The following is a 21,953-nucleotide window of genomic DNA, read 5'->3' on the forward strand; positions in this document are numbered from 1 at the left end:
GTCCTCTGATGTGATGACCACTGGCCAGGCACCGTTTCCTCCTTATTTCTCTGTTTGACCCTTTCTAACATCTGTTTTGGAATAGTTTCAAAGCTGCCCTCCAACCAGCCAGAGCTCGAGGGGTTCTTATGCTCCCAGGGCCGCTTCTCTGGGTGTCCGACTTGGCTTGGTCTCTTCTTTCCCTTCCCCATCTGGGTGTTCTACTCTCGGCAGCCCAGGCTTGTCCCTGGGTGAGAACGGCCAGCCTTCCTGAGTGGAAGCATAAGGATGTTTGTTATAAATGTGACTACGTTCTGTTTCCAGCAGAAAGACCTAATTCTTCATCTCAGCTAAACTGGGACAGCAGAGAGTCTGCTCATCAAAATGTTTTGGTTCCAGTCTCAAAGCAATAAACCGAAACACAGAGCTGGTGTTCTGAGCATTTAATTGTACTCTTGTTGGAGAACATGTGTGGGTGGGTGTAGATCGGACACATAAACACATGCAGAGAGAAGTAGAAAAGATTCATGACTTCCTTTCTCAATGTCCTGCACTACACTAGCTGCTGTTGTGTATATTCATTGAATCGTCACAGCAGCTTTTTGAGGCCGTGAGGGTTTCCTCACTTTACAGATGAGGAAACTGAGGCTGGTGAGAAGCTTTCCCCACCGGGGCTCACACAGCTGGGAGTTGGGAGAATGGGTTCCAGACGTGTCCCCAGATGGCCAAGCCCATAAAAGCAGATTGAACCTACCTTTTCATCGCTGTGACCTTGACGTAAGGCAGGACCTTGATTGGGTAAAGGAAGGTCAAATCATCTTTAGTTTGGACACTTTAGAAAATTAATACATTTGAGGAATAGTTTCAGTAAATGCCAAGGAGAGGGCTTCTGAGTATGATGTTAATCCCCAGCAAGGTCACCACCCACCTGCCATGTCCCCATCCCTCTCTTTGGATCTGCTCTTTCAAAGGAACACATTTTAGACAAGAATGTGAGGAGTTTCTTCTTGTAAACTGTCCCCATCATATTAGCATCAGCCCTGTTGTCACTCTGAGAGAATGAAATTATTGATATGATTGCTTCTCTGGCATTTGGAGTTTCATCAAGGAATGAAGTTTGTGCCTTTTCCTTCAGCTGCCCGAGAAAGCAGAGCTGTTTAGGACCCCAGGGACTGGCTCTTTTCTAGCCCATTTCACTCCGACTCACATACTCTGAGCTCCCAGGCTAGGACGTGTCCCAACTCTGCTGTGGGTCCCAGCTTGGTGACCCTGCAGAGACGGGCAGTGCTGGCCTCTGACCCTCGGGCTGAGCTGCCGAATCATCGATGGGCCCCTCACCTTGAACGGGGTCTTGTTTGTTGGTCTGGTGTGAGTGTGAGTGTGTGTGCAGGGGGAATGCCACGTGTGTGCATACACTCTGCCTTCAAGCTTGATACCATCCTATCAAATCCTGCAGTCTCCTGACTGGATTCTTTTCTTTCCAAACGTGATTACTTCCTCTTGAACAATTAAGTCTCACGCATGACACATCTAAGCTGAAATGCTGACCAATTCCATTTATATGCCCCAAATCCATAATTGTATTAATGGTCATTGGTCTGGTGTGCTGTGTAGTTCTTCCTCTTTTTTGTCTTTTCTTTCCCCCCATTGGATAGTATCACATATTGTCAGTCTTACAGCACAGTTCCTTCGTCTATAGCAGCATTTATTTGCATTTTTTTCCCCAAATGGTTGAGGGGAAAATGTTTGCACTGTGTGGGTCACAATAATAGATTCTGTTTGTGTTGTGTGGTGTTATGTGTAGTAAACATTTGCAAATCAATGAATGTCTCTTGTTTTCTTAATTGTTAGCTGCTTGGAAATTTAGAAAAGTCAGGTAAACTTGCAATCTTGTAAGTATTGTTCAGACCACAGTTGCATCTCTGACTTCCATTCTGCTTCTCAAATGCATGAAGATTCAGATCGGCTGACAGCTTTGTGTGCTCTTCATTGTAAAACATTGGACATTTTCCTCGAAACTCAGTTGTTTTTTTTTTTGTTTCTTTAAATGACTGCATGGCCTGGAACCTGGTTTTGCTATGTGTTTGTCAGACTTGTTCCGATTACTCTCTCTCAAAAGAATGCTTTTCTGTGAATTACATCTTAAGTTATTCAGAAATTCTGAAAGGCATACCTTGGGGGCTCATCTGCCTTCACCAAATTCTACTTTGTTGGCACGATTCTGTCTCCGAGGGACAGGCTAGAATCGCTTTATTTGCTACATGTGGCATGCTTCTGATTTTTCAATCCACTTACCTGCGTCTTTTATTTCTCATCCCGTTGCTCAAGTGTGTATGTTTCTGTGATAAGGAAGTTCCCTAAAAAACCCTGTTTTTGGTGGAGGGAAGAATTGAGGGAAGAATTAAGGGGAAGAGACTCTGATTCGTGGATAGACAGGACGTCGGTGTATGTGTGATCATGGGTATGAGGATAGACACAAACTTTATAGTATTTCCAGCCACATCTTATCGTTAAATGACCTAGACCACAGAGAGTTTCTGGCTGGAAGAAATGGAGTATATATCCAAGTTTAGGGCTTAGTCTCTCGTCTCCATTAGGTCAAAATGGAAGTGACTCTACCTACATCATACCTGTCCAGTCAGATGAGACAAGGGAGGATTTGCAGATCATTCGTCAAAGCTTTCCTTTATCAGACAATCTGTAAACACGAATCACCCACAGATATTGTGCTATTCAGAAATGTCCATGGTGATAGAGTACTCATTTTGTAGACAGCTTTCTGCCTTCTTATTAGTACAATTTAAAATTCTTCTAGAGTAAGTTCCCCATGATGTTCTAAAGTGAATTATTGATAAATAAAAGAGATACGACAAAACCTAAAAATGCTAGAATTAAAAAAAAAAAATGCTGACCGTTGGGTTTCAGGATAGAGAAGGCATTCCTAAACTTGAAAGAGGAAATAACTCACAAAAGAAACAGTTGATGGATTTGTCTATGTGAAAATGAGATTTCTGACCTCCAAGAAAATAAAGACAGGCTGGGGGAAGGGTGATGTTTACAGCATCACACGTGAAGAAGGCTGTCTTTCCTTACTCTGTTAGAAATTCTTTCACATCATTGAGAAAAGAGATGTACCCACTCTAGAAAAGTGGACAGAAAGAAAAGCAAAGAACCCCCCCACAAAAACCAGTGATTCACAGGAGAAAAAAATAGAAATGACTTTTAATGTGAAATCATTATTCGCAAAATGTTAATTGAAGCATTTTCACCTATCAGATTTTCAAGATTTAAAAAATATAATAATATACCAAATATTGGTTAGAGTACAGGAAAGTACCTGTTATCATGGAAATATAAATTATTATGACTTCTCTGGAAGGGAATTTGGTAGTAGTATTAAAAATTTGAAAAATAGGCATACCCTTTGATTCTGTAATTCCACTTCTAGGAATTTATCCTAGGAGAACTATTATGGATGTACACTGAGAATCATGCATGAGATTATTTCTCCCAGTGTATGCAGGAGCGTCTAGCATGTTCCAGGCACCATGCCAAACATGTCCGGAGGCAGCTGACATGTGCCAGGCCCTGTGCCAAGTGCCTTCAGGCTAATTCTTGTCTGATTTTCACAACAATTCAATGAGGTATAGGTAAATCATCATCAGCATCCAACAGATATTGATTTCTAAACTAAGACTCAGAGAGGTTAAGTAACTTGCCCAGGATCACACAGCAAAGAAATGGTAGAACTAATTAGCAGTGTCTACAGTGGTGATCTGCTAAGTAATCTGTGATACATATGTAGAAGGAAATAACTATGTGGTCAGTAAAAATTCTGTTAGAAGCAAAATGACCTGGGAAGACATTCTTGATTCTGTATGCAAACAAAGGTGCTAAAGATCATAGGGCTGGTTCTAATTCTGTTGAAGTGCATATTTATAATCACAAATGCATGGCATTTGAACCTCAAAATGTTAAGACTGATTATCCCTTCATGGCAGGATTTGGTTTGAGTTATTTTCTCATTGTGCTTTCGTGCGTGTGTGTATGTGGTTTTTATTTTCCAGTCAACTAAGTTACTTTCTTATAATTAGAAGAATGCTGTCGCTGTTAGTGGATATTTTGATGTCAGTGGCCCAACAATTCAGGGAGTCCCAAAACCACATGGTTTCCAAAATATTTCTGGAGCAGGGAACATTTGAATAATATGCCACAGATGATCATGGGAAAGGCAAAAAATAGTCTTTGGTTTCTAAAATTATACCTCATGTTATTTCTGTTCAAATAGGATTTTGACCAGATTTTGCTTATTGTACATTTTCCCTCTTGCCAGTGAAATGTGGGTTCAGTTCTGTTACAAATAATATTGAAAGGAAGATGCCGAAGGAAAATGAAAGTTCCTTTCCACTCGGGGCAGGTATTCACAAGGCAGGCTATAGGCAAAGGTGACCAACACAGGCTTTCTCTTTGAGTCACGCAATCTGTCTGATTATCTCCTTTAAGCTGTCACCTGCAGGCAGTTAATACTCAGGGAAAGTTGACCTTACTGAAGGTTTGCTCAGTGATCTGCAGGTCCCATATCCTTGAGATGGATCAGATCAGTGCCGAAGAGTTAAGGACAGTATTGTCTTGAATTAGGAGAACACAGAACAGCTCAACAAGGATCCTTAGCTACGTTCTGTAATTCTCAGAGAATCCAAGTCCAAGCCCTCGTATTCTTTTCTCTGGTGCTGCCTTCCTTGTGTGCTATTTTGTGGTTAAAGGGAGTTTGAAAATATCAGCTTCCTACGTAACTGGTAATAAGTTATTTAAACAGTGACTCTGCTTCCCAGAATTTCTAAGTGATGGAGACATTTATCCTGTTGACCCCTAAGGAGCCTGTAAACTCTGCCTCCTGAACCCAAAAGAGAAAGCACAAATACACGCGAATGATGCAGAATGCAATACTGAGCTCAGGCCAGTTCTTCACTCCTATGAACACAAAATGTCACTGTGATGCACCGTCAGGGGGACAGTATTTCAGGAGGTTCTGGGGCATCCAGGGCGGAGGTGGCCAGCCTCAGCACAGTTCCAGCAACATGGCAGGGGCTCAGGTGTGGACAGCCTGTCACTGGGACCTGGGACTTTCACTTCTTGGAAAAACAACAGCTACGTTTATTTGACAGCAGCAGTAGGCCAGGTCCTAGGATAGGGGCTGTGATAGGTGGTTTCGTTCAATCTAATGCTTATTGTTACTCTTGCTAAAGTAACATATCCAAATCCACAGGACCTAGGACGGAGCCTAAGTTCCACCCCTGGTCTGTGAGATCCCAGAGCCCCCCCTCTCCGTCACCCCGCATCCCCCTCTGACGTCTGTGAAGAACTCTGTCTTTGGAATCATGGTTTTGACTGCTCGATCATCTCTTCCAAAAGCCAAAGCTTTGCGCCGTGCCCTCCCAGCTGGCTTGGTGTGAGCGTGTCCTTTGCTTTTTGCCCCGTTAGGCAGCCCTCACACATTCAGCCCAGATGGACTCTCTGTCCTCATCGTTTCCTGAAAACATGGCCAGTGGCGCTCAGGGGCCACTCACCTGCCTTGTCCACCCAGAGCGCCTGAGGCTCTTGGATACACTGCCTTCCTCCTCTTGACCTCTCAAATGGTGTGAGAGTAGAGCGGGGAAGGAAAGAGAAAAAAATAAATCACAAGCTGTAAGCACGTAGCCAGTGCACACCCTCCACCGGGAGTTCCCGTTCTTTCCCCCAAAGTACGTAAGCGGTGTGAACTTGTCCAGAACTTTTATTGCACGGGCGACTTTCAGAGACCTCTCTGACCCACTTTCATTAGTTAATTAATGTTTAGGAGTAGATGGTATAGGCACACGGTACAAACGGAAAATGTTCACATGGTGTATGCAACAGTAGGCCCCCCAGACAAAGACCCCACCGGTGGCGGGGGCAGTGGGCGGCTTCCTGACAAAGCGAAGCCCCAAGTCACGATGCAGCCTCGGCTCTATGTGTAAATAACCGATACCTGCTTTGCCTCCCTGGAGTCCAGATAAGCCCTGTCTCCTCAAAGCCAGGCCGGCATGAGGCGTGACCGGCCTCAGCCACGTGCTGACCCAGTAGGCGCCCCTTCCTGGCTCGCAGACCCGGTGCGGATCCCCGTCCACATGGAGCGGGGCCGGGCCCCACGGGGACCTCCGCATGGGTCGATCTTTGTGGGGGTCACCTAAATTCATCAGAGCGAATCTAATCGTGTCGGTCCTCACACGATCCAGGGTGTCCAGGGTTTTGATTCCTTTCCTTCTGGGAGGTGCCTGGGCACCTGGGTTAGACTGAGCCCCTTCCTCAAGGGAGGGAAGAATGCCAGGCCCCACAGAAGATGTGCCTCTTTTAGGACGTGATATTTACAAAACGTGAGAGGCCGCCCTGGTAATTCTTACCAGGGAAAAGAGTTTTGCGGTCTCCATTGTTACACATAGAAGCAGATGACAACTTTAAGTAGCAGCCTTTCAGTAGTAAGTAAACAAACACAAGTGTGTAGACATACCTTCATGAGGAATGTTGGTAGGTAGCTGGGCTTCACCTTTGGGCAGAGAGGATGCCAAACACCCTGATGACATGTAAGCGTGCAAATTAAACAGCCCCATCAAACGATCTGTCAGAGGGTTTGTATGGACCATAATTAGAAAGGAAACGGATTGACGTGGACCAGGGGCTCTGGGCAGGCTTTTCGGGGTAGAGGATGTTTAGCTAATTGGGGGTGATGGTAAGATTTAAAAAAGACAGAAAGAAGAAGGGTGTATCTATAAGAAACAGTGCGACCAAAAATATAAGATGTCTTTTAGAGGACAGTGAGCAAACCAGTTTTTCTGGGATGGGAAATGTGAATACTGAGAAACGAGGGGAACAGTACGTCTCTGGGTGTTTCCAGGTGACCAGAGAGGAATGTTAGTCTGTGTTTTCTTGTGTGTTTAGTTTTCTTTTACATTCATTATGGTTACATGCTGTGGTTAAATATATTATTTCAAAATCCTTATATTAACTCCTAAGGGAAGACATAAAAAGATTGTGCACAAAGGTAATTATGTAGCGGTTTCATAAATGTGCATTCCGCTTTTTAAGATACACACGTACATTTAACACAGAAATAAATAGAAAAGGGCAGAAGGTATATTCAGATACTGACGGAGAGCTGGGTGTCTTGCTCCTCCTCTGGCGGAGGCTCTGGGGTATTTTTCCATGTATCAGAATCAATAGGTCCCTTCATCAGCCCTTTTCCCCAGCCGCCCTGAGTCAGAACAGCGCATGTGGGGAGAGTGTAGCGTGGACGCGGGCCTGCGGGATGTTGTGTCTGGGACCCAGCTGGTTTTGCAACCCCTTCGTTCAGCTTTCCTGACTGTAGAAACCACAGACAGCTTATTCAAGAGAGTCCTTGAATTCTTTTGCGAAGACTAGACTCTTACTAAGCTCAGTTACCTTTGAATCGGTTACTTAAAATAAAAAGGGAATCAAATTTGGTGTGGACGCAGATATTGACTTGTGCTTTCAGCAGTAGGTCTTAGCCGACCAAGTTCACTTTTTGCTACAAGATGGTTCATTTTGCATTTGTCAAAGGGCAATGAATTTATCAAATTAAGTTGTGAATGACCAAAGGCTATTAAAAGATGTATGGTAGAAATCAATGTATCATCTCTCAGATGTTCCTCATTTTCTTTTATTTTTAAAGAAACTGAAAAACTGAAGTTAATATAATGGGCAGGTCTTCAAAGGGGTGTGTGTGTGTGCGTGTGTGTGTATCTTTGGCCTGACTTTTGAAACCTAGAATTCTTTTTTTTTAATTTAATTTTTTATTAAAGTATAGTTGATTTACAATGTTGTGTTAGTTTCTGGAGTGCAGCAAAGTGATTCAGATATATATATATATATATATATATCCTTTTTCATAATTTTTTCCAAACTAGAATTCTTAAACTCCCATATTACCAAATACTATATGTCTGGACCTGTGTTGTCTGGTTAACATATTTAAAAGATGCAGTTGCATTAGGTAGCAGTAGAAAATGACGTTCTGTTCAGAATGCAGTTTTTGAACTGTATTGTTTATTTTCTTGACTTAATTTAGAACATACGTGTTTAATGTCTTGCAGAGATTTTTAAGCTTACTGGACGACTCAGTGTTTTATATGATTTAAATCAATCATAGCTGGTCATCAGTGAGACTTAAAATCGTGTGATGTTATTTTGTGCATCCTTTTCATGCCATTTGATGAACGAGACCCTCCAGTCCCACCCCCATCTCCCAGAAAAACCTGGAAAACAGTCATGTTTTCTTTCCCATCATAGATCGGCGGGTGCAGCAGCCTCACTGTGTTCTGCGTGCGCGACAACAGGCTGACTCGGATCCCTGCGGAGGTGTCACGGGCCGCTGAGCTGCACGTCCTGGACGTGGCAGGGAACAGGTAAGCCCGAGACAAGCAAACGGTCATCCACCCCAGCCTTGGCTGTCTTGCCTTTGCTCCACCTTGTAAAATATATACTGATTGGTCACATTAGCCAGGCCTGGAAGCTCCCAGTCTGGGAGCTGGAGTGATGGAGCCCGATGGAGTGGACAAGGTCAAGGGCGGCCAGAGCGTGGAGTCCTTTAAGGTTACAGTGGGCACGGCCGGACACATGCTTTCCAGATGACGGTACCGCGATGGAAGGGGGAGGGAGACCTAGGTCTTGGCTTTTATAACTGGCTTCCGTATGTCATTGTGGACCTTGGTTTCCTCATCTGAAAAAAGAGCTCCCATGAGTCTGAGCTAGATTGTAGCCAGGGGTCTTGATGTGTCTTGCCCGTGACTCTGAACCCCCTGACATTGTGAACAAAATTGTATTCAGGGACACTTTGCTGGTGAGAAGATCCACAGCTAATGTCAGAATTGCCAGGTGTTTCATAGTCTAAAAAACCTGACGAGCCACCAGTCGGTGTCCCCAAGGTCACAGCAGCGCCATCTCTCGAGTTCTGGGTCAGAGGCCTGCGGGCTGCTTGCCAGACTCTGGAATGTGGACTAGAGTCATTTCAGCCATTCTGAACCAATTTCATCACTGCGAATGTCACCGCACTTTCCTTCCCCTGAGCCCGCCTACCCAGGCTCTTCTTTCCACCTCTGACACCGTCTCTGTTTCCCCACTTTTATCCTTTGGCACTCATGTTCCTCTTTTCTCCAGGAAGCCTCCTCTCTGGGTCTGCATTTCTGAATTACCCTGATGATAACTGCTTGTTTACCTGCATGCGACCCTCCTGAAATTAAAGTTACCTAAAGTTAGATGTGATGGTTTGTGTGTCATTGTGATTTGTCCCTTCAGTAGATGCCTGGTGAATATCTGTCGACTGAATGGAAATGTTAAAAATGTTCATTTTGCAGAATGGCTGGCAGGCCACTGCAAAGGGCCTGATATCACAGGCTATGTTGCCAAAAGGAATTTAAAAAATGCTTTTGGGTGTTATATAGTTAGATGGGAGAGAACGTGCTGGACCAGGGGAAGATAATCAATGCTTCAAAATGGTGAAGGCCAGCGATCCAAAGAGTGCCTGGGGGATTGTGGCCTACGTGATTCGCTGCTCACAGGTCAGGCACGAGCCACCATTTTTCACTCCTGCTAATGGATCGTGGACAGCAGTGCTAAACAAACAGCAGGACACGGGGGAACCTGGGGATGAGCTATGGCCTCAGGAAACCCTCACCGTTTTAAAGTTGATGCTTTCAGGACATCTTGATAGATTCTTAAGGCCATTCACTGGTGACTGGAAACTCAGAATTAATTTGAGCTAGATGTTGAATTTCTGCTTGGATTAAGCCCAACGGGAGACATGCAGCTTGAGAAGGGCCCTTCCCTCCTAACCTCTCCCTACAGCAGTAGAAGCTCAGTGATTCCAGACCCGCCCCAGTTCTTGCCACTTTGGGGAGCATGGATTTGCGTCACTAATTCTCGAGCAGAAAGATGGCTCTGACCTCTAAAAACTGTTTTTCACACGAGTGAAGACCCCATTCTCAAGTTCTCAGGAGAAGGGAAAGTTCAATATTTATTATGCCTGGGCCAGGGTGGACAAACGCCAATTAAAAAGTCGAGTGCCATAGCTGTCATCTGAGTCAGTTAGGTGTGTCCTTTAGTCCATTGTATATATAGACGCATAACCAGATTTTAAGCTTATTAAAATATTTAATTACTACTTATTTAAAGTATCAGTAGAGAAACTGATACCCTCCAGGTGAAAAGAGGCTACCATGTTAGCTTTTCAGCTTGCAGAAATGTCACACCATGGGAAGTCCTACCAAATACAACAGAAGTTTCTGCCTCTCCCCACAAGCATATAAAAGTAGGAAACGGCACAGGGAGGCTGCATATCGGTTCCCAGAAACTTTTTTTGGACACGTTTGATAGGAAAATTATAGCAAGGATAACGCTGAAATGCCACTTGGACACTAAAGCCCCAAGCCTTCTGGTTCAGTAATAGAGGAGGTGCCTTGTATCAGCAGCCACCTGTGGGCCCAGAATACAGATGTCCTTAACTCTTAGGTTCTTTCCCATATGACTATCCACCAAGTACACAAAATCGGGTATTGGAGCGTCTTCCTCACAATATTACTAGTGCCAAATACTGCAAACCATGGCTGTCGACGGAGAAATCGTTTGTAACTTTGAATTTCATGATCCAAAAAATAAATTAAAAAGCCTAAAAGGTATCCCCTTATACCTACTAGGATGGCTTTTTATCAAAAAGACAAGGGGTAACACGTGTTGGTGATGACACAGCAAAAAGGGAACCCTTGTGCAGTGTTGGCGGGAATGTAAGTTGGTGCGTCCACAATGGAAAACAGTGTGGGGTTTCCTCAAGAAATTATAGATAGAACCACCATATGATCCAGCAGTTCAGCTTCTGGGTATATACCCAAAGGAAAAGAAAACAGGATATCCAAGAGGTATCTGCACTCTCATGTTCATTGCAGCTTTATTCACAGTAGCTAAGATATGGAAATAGCCTAAGCATCCAACAGGTGAATGAATAAGAAGATGTGTGTGTGTGTGTGTGTGTGTGTGTGTGTGTGTGTGTGTGTGTGTGAGAGAGAGAGAGAGAGAGAGAGAGAGTGTGAGTGTGTACACATATATATACGTATATATGAAATGGAATATTACTCAGCCATGAGAAAGTCAGAAATCCTGTCATTTACAACAACAAGGATGGAGCTTGAGGGCATTTTGCTAAGTGAAATAAGTTAGACAGAGAAAGACAAATACTGTGTGATCTCATTTTTATGGGAAGTCTAAACAAGCTGCACTCATAGAAACAGAGAGTGGACTGGTGGTTGCCAGGGGCCAGCGGGTGGGGGAAATTAGGAGATGCCAGTCAAAGGGTACAAATTTCCGGTTAGCAGATGAATAAGTTCTGGAGATCTAACATACAGCATGATGACTGTAGTTAACAACACTGTATTATATCCTCTAAAGGTGCTAGGAGAGTAGATCTTAAATGCTTCCAACACACAGACACACACACACATACACACACACACACACACACACACACACACACACACACACACACACACACACACTGTGGTGATTATGTGAGATGGAGATACTAAGCCTACTGAGGTAATCATTTCCCGAAACAGTCATCCCTCTGTATCCCTGGGGGCATTGGTTCCAGCACCCCCGAGGGTACCAACATGGGCAGATGCCCCAGCCCCTTATATAAGATGCCGCAGCAGAGTTGGCCCTCCGCATCCGCAGGTCCTGCATCCTCAGACACTGAACACCAACTTTATATATCAAATCATCACATTGTCCACCTCAGATTTACACAGTGGTGTATGTCAATTAGATCTCAATAAAGCTGGAAAAAATATTAAAAGACAAACCACAACAGTGTAGCCAGACTGTGGAATACTGAGCAGCTAGAGAATGATCTGTTTCTCTGCGTTGTGACCCACGATGTCCAGGGCAAAGAGTAAGTGTGGACAGTGCCTGGTGCTCTCATTTTTGTTTTTGTTTTTCAAAAGTCTTACCTATAGAGAACACCAAAATATTAAGTGGTTCCCCTAGAGGAGGGCTGGAAACTTGAGGTTACAGGGGGCTTTCGCTTTAGATATTTTGGGATTGTTTACATTTTTTCACTGATTATGTTCTCTCTGTGTATCTCTTTAAACATTTTTGAAAACGTTGCTTAAAACTAACAATTCTACTAGGAGGTAACAAACAGATGAAATATTCAGTTGTAAGAAGCATTCAGCCATAGGTCTAGTTAGTATTACATTAATCAGTAGGCCATGTTTAGGTGCTAAATAAATTTGATAAAGCAACTGCTATCATAGCCAGAGGTGGGGAAGGTCACTTCAGTGGGCTGGTCACTGATGTATCTGGAAACGAGAAGCTCACGGTTTGGTTGTCCATTTGCTTTATTCCTTGTACTGTTGATGTAAATAGTAACCACGGGCTTTTTATTTCTGAGGCGATGTGGTCCTAAATGTACCACAGAGATGTGTACAAAGGGGGCTGCGGCTTCTTGTGTTGATCCTGTAGTGAACAGAAGGTACCAGAATAAACCAAAAATGTATTACTCCCCTGGAAAGCAGATTTTTTTAAAAATCTGTTTTCTGGCTTGTATCTGGGATGGCTCACCCAAGAGAGACAGAGGAGTGTGTGTCTTTCTCCCCAAGGCCGCAGTGAGTCAGCGACAGGGTCGGCCCAGCCCGCAGAGTCTCTGTTTGCAGACTGGGCAGGGAGTAGGGCTTTTTTCCTCTTTGACACTGGGAACACCTCTGTCCATAAGACACGTGTGAACGAGCTCATGTGTGGTGTGTGCTTGGCCGGCAGCAGTGGAATCCAAGCTGGCACGTTGATTCTTTGCGGGAAAACCAGTGTTCTAGACCACGCATCCGTCTTACCTGGCCTGGTGGCATGTGATTTTAAGACCTGTTGTTGTGGAGTCTAGTAATTTATTTTAGCTTTTATGACATGATTTGCATCCTTAGCAGCTGTTATTTATTATTGATGCTCTGTTTAGCCTTTTGTTTATACCTTTGCTTTAGCACTTATCTGGGAAGCCAGTTATTAGTCTGAGAAGGCACAACGACCGTGTTTTTAGTATCTGTGTGTCATGCCAGCTTTCAAATCTTGATTTATTTTTTCTTTACTCTCTCCAAGGTAGAGACGCTGACTATAGATTTCTTGCCCAAGACGTTGAAACTTGAAACATTCTGGAGGACATTAGCTTAATTCCTTTTTAAAAAAGAAATAGGGACAAACTTTCAAAAGAAATTACCCTTTGGTTCAATAAAATGAAAAAGGGTTTGATGTCTTTTAAGCACCCCCCCAGGATATTCTTTTTAAAAAGTCCTGTCACAGTGCCTGGCAGATACCTGCCTTGTGTCTTTAACTTCCTTGCATTTGAGTATGTGTGTGACAGCCTTTGGGCAGAGGGAGAGATCATTTGTACGCTTATACAAATAAGCACAGAGATTTCACTTTCCAGTCCCCTCAAAGAACCAATACCTCAGAATCAGGGGAAGTGGGGCTGTGAGTTGCTGCACCCTCAGACCCCTCCAGGCATCCTCCTGGTATGTGCATGTCACTGCACTGGGTGGATTCTGGGATTTAAAAACACATATTTCCCACCCAATTTGGCCGTCATTGGTGAAATAGTGGCGTGTACAACACACGCAGTCTTTTCAAGGGTCCTTTCACGTCGGCAATTCTCACGGCATCGACTTGAGAACCTCACTCCCACGTGGGCACAGTTCCCTGTATTTAACCAATACTGCACCCACTGAGTGGGTATGGGATGGGTCAGCCTTGACTGGGCTAACTTTTAGGAAAAGAAAATATTTTCTCCCCTCCATAACTAGGACGTGGGAAGGCTTTTGTGACATGTATTCATTATTCTTATAGAAAGTGTGTTAATACGCTGTCTGCATTCTTTGATCATTTCTAACTTCATCTGTTAAATTAACTTAGTTGGTCTGTGCTTACGTTTTACTTGGATTCGTTTTATAGTATTGGAGTATAACTGCTTCTTCTAGTTTATTTCTAGTTTATTTCCCGTAAGTCTGTCAATTCAAAATACGTCTGATAAGTCTGCATTAGTCTGTTGGTGAGACATTTAGGCATCTCTCCCATATATGTTAAATGGAGATAGAGGTACCATTTCATAGAAGAAAGAACCCCAGGAATACACGCTGCCACATAATTTCTTATAGAATTAATGGGCCAGAGATTTCTTTTAAGAAAATGTGCCTCCTATTGTAGGTAACAGACTGTGATTAGCTTATTTTTAGCTAACGTATGAAGTCATTTCTAAGATGGAGCTATCCTTTAATCCACGGAGCCGTCCTTAGAGTGAAAATACTTGATCAAATATAACCTTAAGTTCTTTAAACCTTAAATTCCTGGTATCTGCAGAGGTTCGGGTGTTTTCAGAGTGAATTAAACTTGTGTAAAGCCTTGGTTTTTACCAGAGCAGCATTGCACCCCTGGCAGTGTTCCATTTGGGACTGGGTAGTTGTTTGTTGCGCGGCTGTCCTATGCGTTGTAGGTATTTAGCAACATCCGGGCCTTGACCCACTAGATGTCAGTAGCACCCCCAAAAATATCTATAGACATTGCCAGGTGTCCCCGGGGGCAAAATTGCCCCTAGTTGAGATCCTCTGCTCCAAGTAATCTTCGCCAAGTACCAAGTGCATATGATTTCTGGTGACGGTCATCACTAAATAGATTTAACTGGTCAAATACTTGTACAAACATAGATAGAAAACTAATCTTTAGGTATCACATTACAGTTTTTAAAGTGCTTTATCTCCTTCGGAACTGAAGCAATCTGAGGTGGAAATTAATTATCACGTAGGTGTCTGAGAAGTGGGAGCTTTCAGAGACTTAAAAGTCTAAAATGGAATACCTAAAATAATCTCCCCAGAGAGAGCAAGTGGAGTCCATAAAGAAACACTTTTAATCTTTATTTTAACTGCAGTTTAAACTTTGCAGCGCCCAAGGCCTCACCTTCCTCACGTCCCGATTTGCCAGGTGCTACCGGGGGCAGGTAACGCCATGGTCTTATTCCAGCCCTGCGGGTGAGGCTGTCCCCATTGACTTAGGAAGAACTCGGCTTCTGGGTTCTTCCACAATTAACACTGGCTTCCCCACTCCCCCGCCCCACCCCGGCCTTTAAATGGAAACTTCCCAAGAGTAAACAGTGCGTGCTGTAATTTCCTCATTTTTTGCCCCATGGCCTGGAGGTGCTAATGAGAGAGGTGATGACAGAAAAGGGAAGCATAGTCACCCACTGAAGCGTCCACTGGCAAAGGGTAAATCGAGTATCTTATTATAAACATAATACCTTTTCACATATTGAACCCAATCCCAGGAAGCAGTTTTTTTTTTTTCCTGTTTTGTTTTGGACAAGACTTGATTTAATCACAGATTGTAAGCTCCCCATGTCTCCTTTTGTTTTCATCGAGGCTGTCGCACCTGCCTTTATCCCTGACTGCTTTAAAGTTGAAGGCTCTGTGGTTATCAGACAACCAGTCCCAGCCCCTGCTCACGTTCCAGACGGACACTGACCACACCACCGGGGAGAAGATTCTCACCTGTGTCTTACTTCCTCAGCTGCCTTCTGAACCTGCCTGCCAAGGTAAATGGAAGGACCAGGTTCACTTGGCCCCGAGAATTAGCAGCAGCTAATGCCTGTCCTTAAGGCCTCTCACTCGCACACGGGACTGCGTTGTGTCTTATCTGCCTGCAGAGCCAGCCTAGGTGTGAGGTCATTGTGGGTCTTTTCTGGGAAGCTTCCCCTGTATCTCTGCAGAAAAAACGTGCTGCTCATACCCGTGTATCACATTTGATATTCTTTAAACAGCCTTCTGGTTTTGAGTTCTAGCTAAGGCTGAAAATGCAAATACATACTCCTAAAAGAGGTAGGAGTCCCTTAAAATCCAAACAGACAGTTTGGAGGATTAGTATTGAACATCTCCAGCAAACTCTTTTTAAAACAGGGAGTTGTTTTGAGTGACTGTACCTTTGTTTTGTAAATTATGTGTGGTTTAAAAAGCATTCAGGGCTTCCCTGGGAGCGCAGTGGTTGAGAATCTGCCTGCTAATGCAGGGGATACCGGTTGGAGCCCTGGTCTGGGAGAATCCCACATGCCACGGAGCAACTAGGCCCGTGAGCCACAGTTACTGAGCCTGCGCGTCTGGAGCCTGTGCACCGCAACAAGAGAGGCCGCGACAGTGAGAGGCCCACGCACCGCGATGAAGAGTGGCCCCCACTTGTCGCAACTAGAGAAAGCCCTCGCACAGAAATGAAGACCCAACACAGCAAAAATAAATTAATTAATTAATAAACTCCTACCCCCAACATCTTCTAAAATAAAAAACGTGATTACTTTAAAAAAAAAAAAGCATTCACACTCATATCACATGCCTGTCATAAATCCTTTTCTGGGAGCTGGTTTCGATAGAATAAAGGGAGAAGGGTCTGGGCGAATGGAGCCACCTTGCCTATCCCAGCCTCGTCAGAGGAGCACTTAAGACCCCAAGAGAACAATTGCGGTAGGTTGTGCTGCCAGGCAAAGTACTAGATCCAACATGTGTGGCCAAATCATGGTCAAGAGGAAGTTTCTGAAGTGAGTGTGTAAAAAAGAAAATGCAAAAGAACTCTATGAGTCATGATGACATTCTGGAATGAAATAGTAAATATTGATTTAGCAGATATCTTATGATCTTAAATAGAACTACGCATCCTTGAAAAGAAAGGGCAACCTCGCCAGTCATGGGAACCCTGCTGACGTGGTCTTTGTCCAACAGAGAACCTGCCTCGCTGTGGTGCCCTGGAGAGCTTGGTGAACGATGTGTCCGATGAGGCCTGGAATGAGCGTGCAGTGAACAGAGTCAGCGCAATCCGATTTCTGGAAGATGAAAAGGACGAGGACGATAATGAAACGGTATGGGATTCGAGCTTCTTGGCTTCCACAGACGTTCAAAGTTTAAAAGCCTTCCGAGATTGAAAGGGACACCTGATAAAGATCTCTCTTATTTTCAAATAGTCTTTTCTCTGTTCTGCCTTCAACATCTAAGAATTGTTTTTAGAAGGCAAAACTGGGAGTTTCTAAGGTTCTGATTCACCAATGAGACTTTGTTTGTTTGTTTGAATAGTTTGTGGGTGCTTCTTTTTCTTTATTTGTGATACTTACCCTCCTGCCCCCACTGCTTTCTTAAAATTGGTTGGGAATTTTTTCTTCTCTGTTGTTCCCAGTGAACTGAGTCTCTCCCTGCCCTCCACCCCCATTTGTAGCCGTACCATGGGGATTCACCCATGTTTCACCACGTGGCTTAGCTTGCCTGCTGTCCTCCTGGACTTCTTGCTTATCTTCACATAACCGGGAGCCTTCACCTTCATGCAGAGAGCTTGTGATGTTAAGTAGGACTCCCTTATGGGTTTTCATTCAGAAATCAGGAATAGGTTTGAAAGGACCACTCAGCCCTACTTGCCTCCATCCTCCATATGTCTCAGCCATCCAGCTGAGTCAGGGACAACTCTCGGAGTCTTCCTGCAGTTTGGCTTTGGCTTCTTAAACTCCTTGCACTAATTGAGATTTTCATAAGCAGAACTCAGAGGGAGTACTTGCAGCCCCCAAGACAAAGGGCAGTTTTTAAATTACTGCCTGGAGTCTTTGTTATTCCAGCTGTCCCCAAGTGGGCTTTCATTCACTTACAGTGGCAGAGGGCAAAGTAGGAATTAGGCATGACAAAATGACTCCAATGTAAATGACTTTATCTCATGACTTCTTAGAGCATGATTATTTCACCAGTTACGCGTTGCCTTAGTACCGCTCCTCCTTTGTTAACCTATCGTAGCTCCTCCTACCTATCGAAACTCCCGGACTGGCCATTTATAAGATGTAAATACTGTTTTAGGAGCAGAAGAGCACAGAACATGTTAAATAATATAATTTTAAAAACATTGCCCATACCCTGTCACTTCACTTCCCACCCTGTGGTCTTTATTAGAAAAATGTGAACTTTCTTCAGTAGGTCATAAATAAAACACAGCAGCAAAATTACAAAAGAAGTCCTTCCTCACTTCCCTTTTCCTTCACCTCCCGTGCCTCATGGGTTGAAGGAAGCCAGAACCGCTTCAGATAATAGTAGAACATTCTAGGGATTTTAATTGTAGAATTTTTTTGACTCCTTTCTCTTCTTCCTCCCCTCCCCCCACAATTCTATCTCACAAATCTTTTATTTTTTTCTTACTGCACGTGGAACTTTGTTCTTATCGTAACACTCATCTCGTATTTTGCGAAGTATTCTTTTATTCTGAAAGGAGCCCTTCCATCTTGACTAGGTAAGTTATACTCAGCACTTTCGTCTTCCCTTAACCGCGAGGGAGTAGTTGATAAATGCACGTACCTCCAAAGCAAGCTTTTCGCCCACTCAGCCTCTTAACCGCTAGGAAGGGGAGACCTGTGTTGGAAAGCTACCCAGGAAGCTTCGCATTTGAAGGAGTGATGGAGTAAAACCCAAACACTCACCCCGCTCCTTGCTTTTCAGAGAACACTCCTGAGACGAGCCACGCCCCACCCAGGGGAGCTCAAGAACATGAAAAAGACGGTGGAAAATTTACGGAACGACAGGAATGCTGCTAAAGGACTGGATTCCAACAAAAACGAGGTCAACCACACCATTGACCGCGTGACCACGTCGGTGTAGATGGCGCGTCCACGTCATACCTCCCGAGTCGTCCTGCTGCGGAGCCAGCCTGTCCCCGCGTGGAGCCCCCAGAGGCCCTGGCCTCCACCGGACCCCGCACCGGTCCCCACCCACGCGTCGGGATGCTGCGCCCCCGGGAAGTGCCTTACTCTGATCCGGCAGCCAGTCACTGCACCCACCCGTGGTCTCCGGCCTGATTTTTTTTTTTTTTTTTTTCCTAAATTTCAGTTGTTTGTAATAAGTAGAATACACTACTGACAACATCTGACCTTTGTTTTTGTCTTGTGTTGGGGTCAGGGAGAGCAGGAAGGGGAATTTTGACCCTCCTCCCTCCCATAAAGTGCTGGGACATTGTGAACCCAAGTTCTCTTGGACCTACTGATGAGAGAGAGTTTTATGTATGGGGGAGAAATTGATACTTTTTTAAACCCTTTTTGGCAGCTCAGATGGTGTACATTTAAACATTTTGTATAGGTATTTCATAACAAAAAATATGTATTTCTTTTTGTGATTTTATCTTGGAAACGGTACGTGCAGGAAAAAAAAGCAACCACCAGTCCTAAAGTATTTGTTTTTATTTGTACCATCCACTTGTGCCTTACTGTAGCCTGTGTCCTGTCAAACCAGTTGTCACAATGGCATCTTTGAGCAGAGAGGAGGCTGGAAAGGTGGTACTTTGAAAGCAATGTTGGATTTTAATCAGTAATCTACCAGGTGGATTTGTTTTTAACCAAAAAGAAGAGTTACCACCAATTCGTAAATTATACCAGTTGATTTTTTTTTTTAAGATGAACCAAAGGACTAGACTGCTAATATTTCATTTCTTTTACAGTCTGACTTTTTCATGAATGAGTCTCTTAGGATGAGTGTTGTGTCTGCTTGTACCTACTCAGAAGGTATGTGCCATTTGTAAAATAAAACAGCAGAAAAGCACAAAAAGAAAAAACCGGCTCAGAAATTCAGTGGGGAAATGCATTATGTACTATTAAAGAAAGTATGGTTTTTACTGAAGAAAGCTTTAAAAGTTTTATATCGAGATATAAAACCACAATAAAGCAGAATAAACTACAACCCCATTAGAAATGTTGCTGTCTTTATAAGTGCAATTTAATTTGTACATAGAGTTTGGATCAAAGTATAACAAAATATTGCTTCAAGTTTTAATTTTAAGTCTGCTAATTTAAGGGGTCTGGGGGTATGTTTTGGTGTGTTTCTGTTGGTTTCTTTTTTTAAAATTTTGTATGATGTGATAAAAGAGGAATGAAAAGAGGACACAGCCTGTCCCTGTGTGGTGTTTAGGAAAATCATGCTGTTGGTGTTGTCTTTTTATTCTTTCCATGAAATAAAGTCACCCTGGACATGAGCTGTTACAGCTTTTTAAAGTTGATTTCTCCTCATATGTTCAAATGATAGAAGGCAGCCGAGGTCTTTAAGAATGCCCTCCCTTTCCTCAAATACCTGAGCCGCCGGTGGTTTTATGCTAACCTCCTGTGGGTCTGAGTACCCCTTCCTCCCACCCCAGGCGGAGCCCAGCATCGCCTTCAAGTCTGGCGCCTCACCTTGGGTTGGGGCTGTCTGGCCAATCAGACTCCTTAGAAACCTGCTTTCAACCAACCAACTGCGATACCTTCTTTTACTACCAGGAGTTTCACTTTGCTTTTTCGGTGGTTTGTATGTGCGTGTACGTTTCTAAGACTGCTGACTTGAAAGCACACGGCACATAAGTGGTTTTTGGCTGCTCAGTTTTATCTCTCGTTCCCTCATCTGTGGGCACCCCTTTCCTTTTCTCCGTTTTATGATTCCGGCATACTCGGTTTTGTTTTGCAAAAGATGATGCCACAGACTCATGGGATGATAAGAGCAGCAGATCGGCTTTTTATATAAGGAGAGTTTTCTTGACCCTGAAGAACGGATACAACTTCCCTGGTATTTTGTTCGTTTGTCTTCATATAAAGCCCACCCTTTACTACTCAGTTCACCATGGCTTTGGTGGAATAGAGGTGGACAGAATAGTGGTGTGTGTTTGAATTTTTCTAGAAAATTCTACATACCTAATTACTTGTTTCCTTTGGCCTGTCTCTTCTACTTCACATTCACTTGGGGTTTTTTGCTTTGTTTTGCTTTTTGTTTTCAGTCCTGGGATTAGTTTCCTCCCCCTTCCTTGAGCTGGAAAAGTCACCTTCACCTTAGTCGTTTACTCTGGGTGACACTACGATGCTCTTACCCTCCGGATGCTGGGACAGGTGTAGGCGTCATGATGGAAACAGCACCCACCAGTCAGACCCAACCCAAGAACATGCCGGCCTTTTCCAAGGAAAAGGAAACAAATAATTAGGTACATAGAAATTCCTAGAAAAATTTAAACACACACACTGTTCTGTCCACCTCTGTTCCACCAAAGCCATGGTGAACTGAATAGTAAAGGGTAGGCTTTATATGAAAACAAACAAAAACCACCATGGAAGTTCTCTCTGTTCTTCAGGGTCAAGATTTCTCCTTAAATAAAGCCAATCTGCTTCTCTGTCAGCCCATGAGCCTAAGCATCATGTTTTCTTTTTTCATTTAAAAAAATTCTTCCTTTATTGGTAAAAAACAGAGTGATTCTACAAAGCAATTTCAAGGGCCATCAAAGTGTTAAAGACATCAGGTGTGTCAGGCAACAGGCATAAGCATCATATTTATAAAATAAAACCGAGTATGCCAGAATCTTAAAATGGAGAAAAGGAAAGGGGTGCCCGCAGATGAGGGAGCAAAGTTTCTTGTCATTATAAGGAAAATTTAAACGTGAAAGGATTGCCTTGTGAGGCCAGTGCCAGAAGTTTCTGACCTTTTCCTGAGGAATCCTTCTCCACAGCCCGGTCAGCCTCCACCCCCTCTCTGGCCCTTCCTTTAGGAAAGGGAGGAGTAGCTGTAAGGCCTGACTGTTTGTCTTGGGGGGAGTGACAGGTAAAAGCAGGGAAGACGAGTATGACCTGTTCATCCACTTGTTCGTAGCCCCTAGTTCCTCTTCTTTAGCAAGGAAATTACACCTAAGTGGATAAAACCTTCAAAATGTAGAGGAGATAAAATCATGAAATCATTGATGATGAAAAGAGGGGCAGGTGAGAAAACTATTGATACAACAGTTTGCCTGGATCTTCTGTTTTTTTCTGGAAAGTTTGGAGCAATGGTCCTGACCAACCCCATCTTTCTACCTAAAAACTTCCTGGGGTAAAGAAGCACAGGTAAGTCGTTTGCACCAGCCTTTGACAGCCA

At 43.8% G+C, this 21,953-nt stretch overlaps 1 protein-coding gene across 2 annotated transcripts in view; it reads left to right on the forward strand.

Moving 5' to 3' along the window:
- Positions 1–20,061, forward strand: part of LRRC1 (leucine rich repeat containing 1) — a 126,897-nt gene extending 106,836 nt beyond the window's left edge. For both annotated transcript variants that reach the window (XM_073810869.1, XM_019931436.3), the window contains 4 exons: positions 8,302–8,417; positions 15,453–15,625; positions 16,797–16,933; positions 18,540–20,061. In XM_073810869.1, the coding sequence (XP_073666970.1) occupies positions 8,302–8,417; positions 15,453–15,625; positions 16,797–16,933; positions 18,540–18,698 (585 nt within the window). In that variant the 3' untranslated portion in view covers positions 18,699–20,061. The remainder of the gene's footprint in view (positions 1–8,301; positions 8,418–15,452; positions 15,626–16,796; positions 16,934–18,539) is intronic.
- The last annotated feature ends 1,892 nt before the right edge of the window (positions 20,062–21,953 follow it).

The sequence above is a fragment of the Tursiops truncatus genome, chromosome 10 (genome assembly GCF_011762595.2).
Source record: "Tursiops truncatus isolate mTurTru1 chromosome 10, mTurTru1.mat.Y, whole genome shotgun sequence".
NCBI lineage: Eukaryota > Metazoa > Chordata > Mammalia > Artiodactyla > Delphinidae > Tursiops > Tursiops truncatus.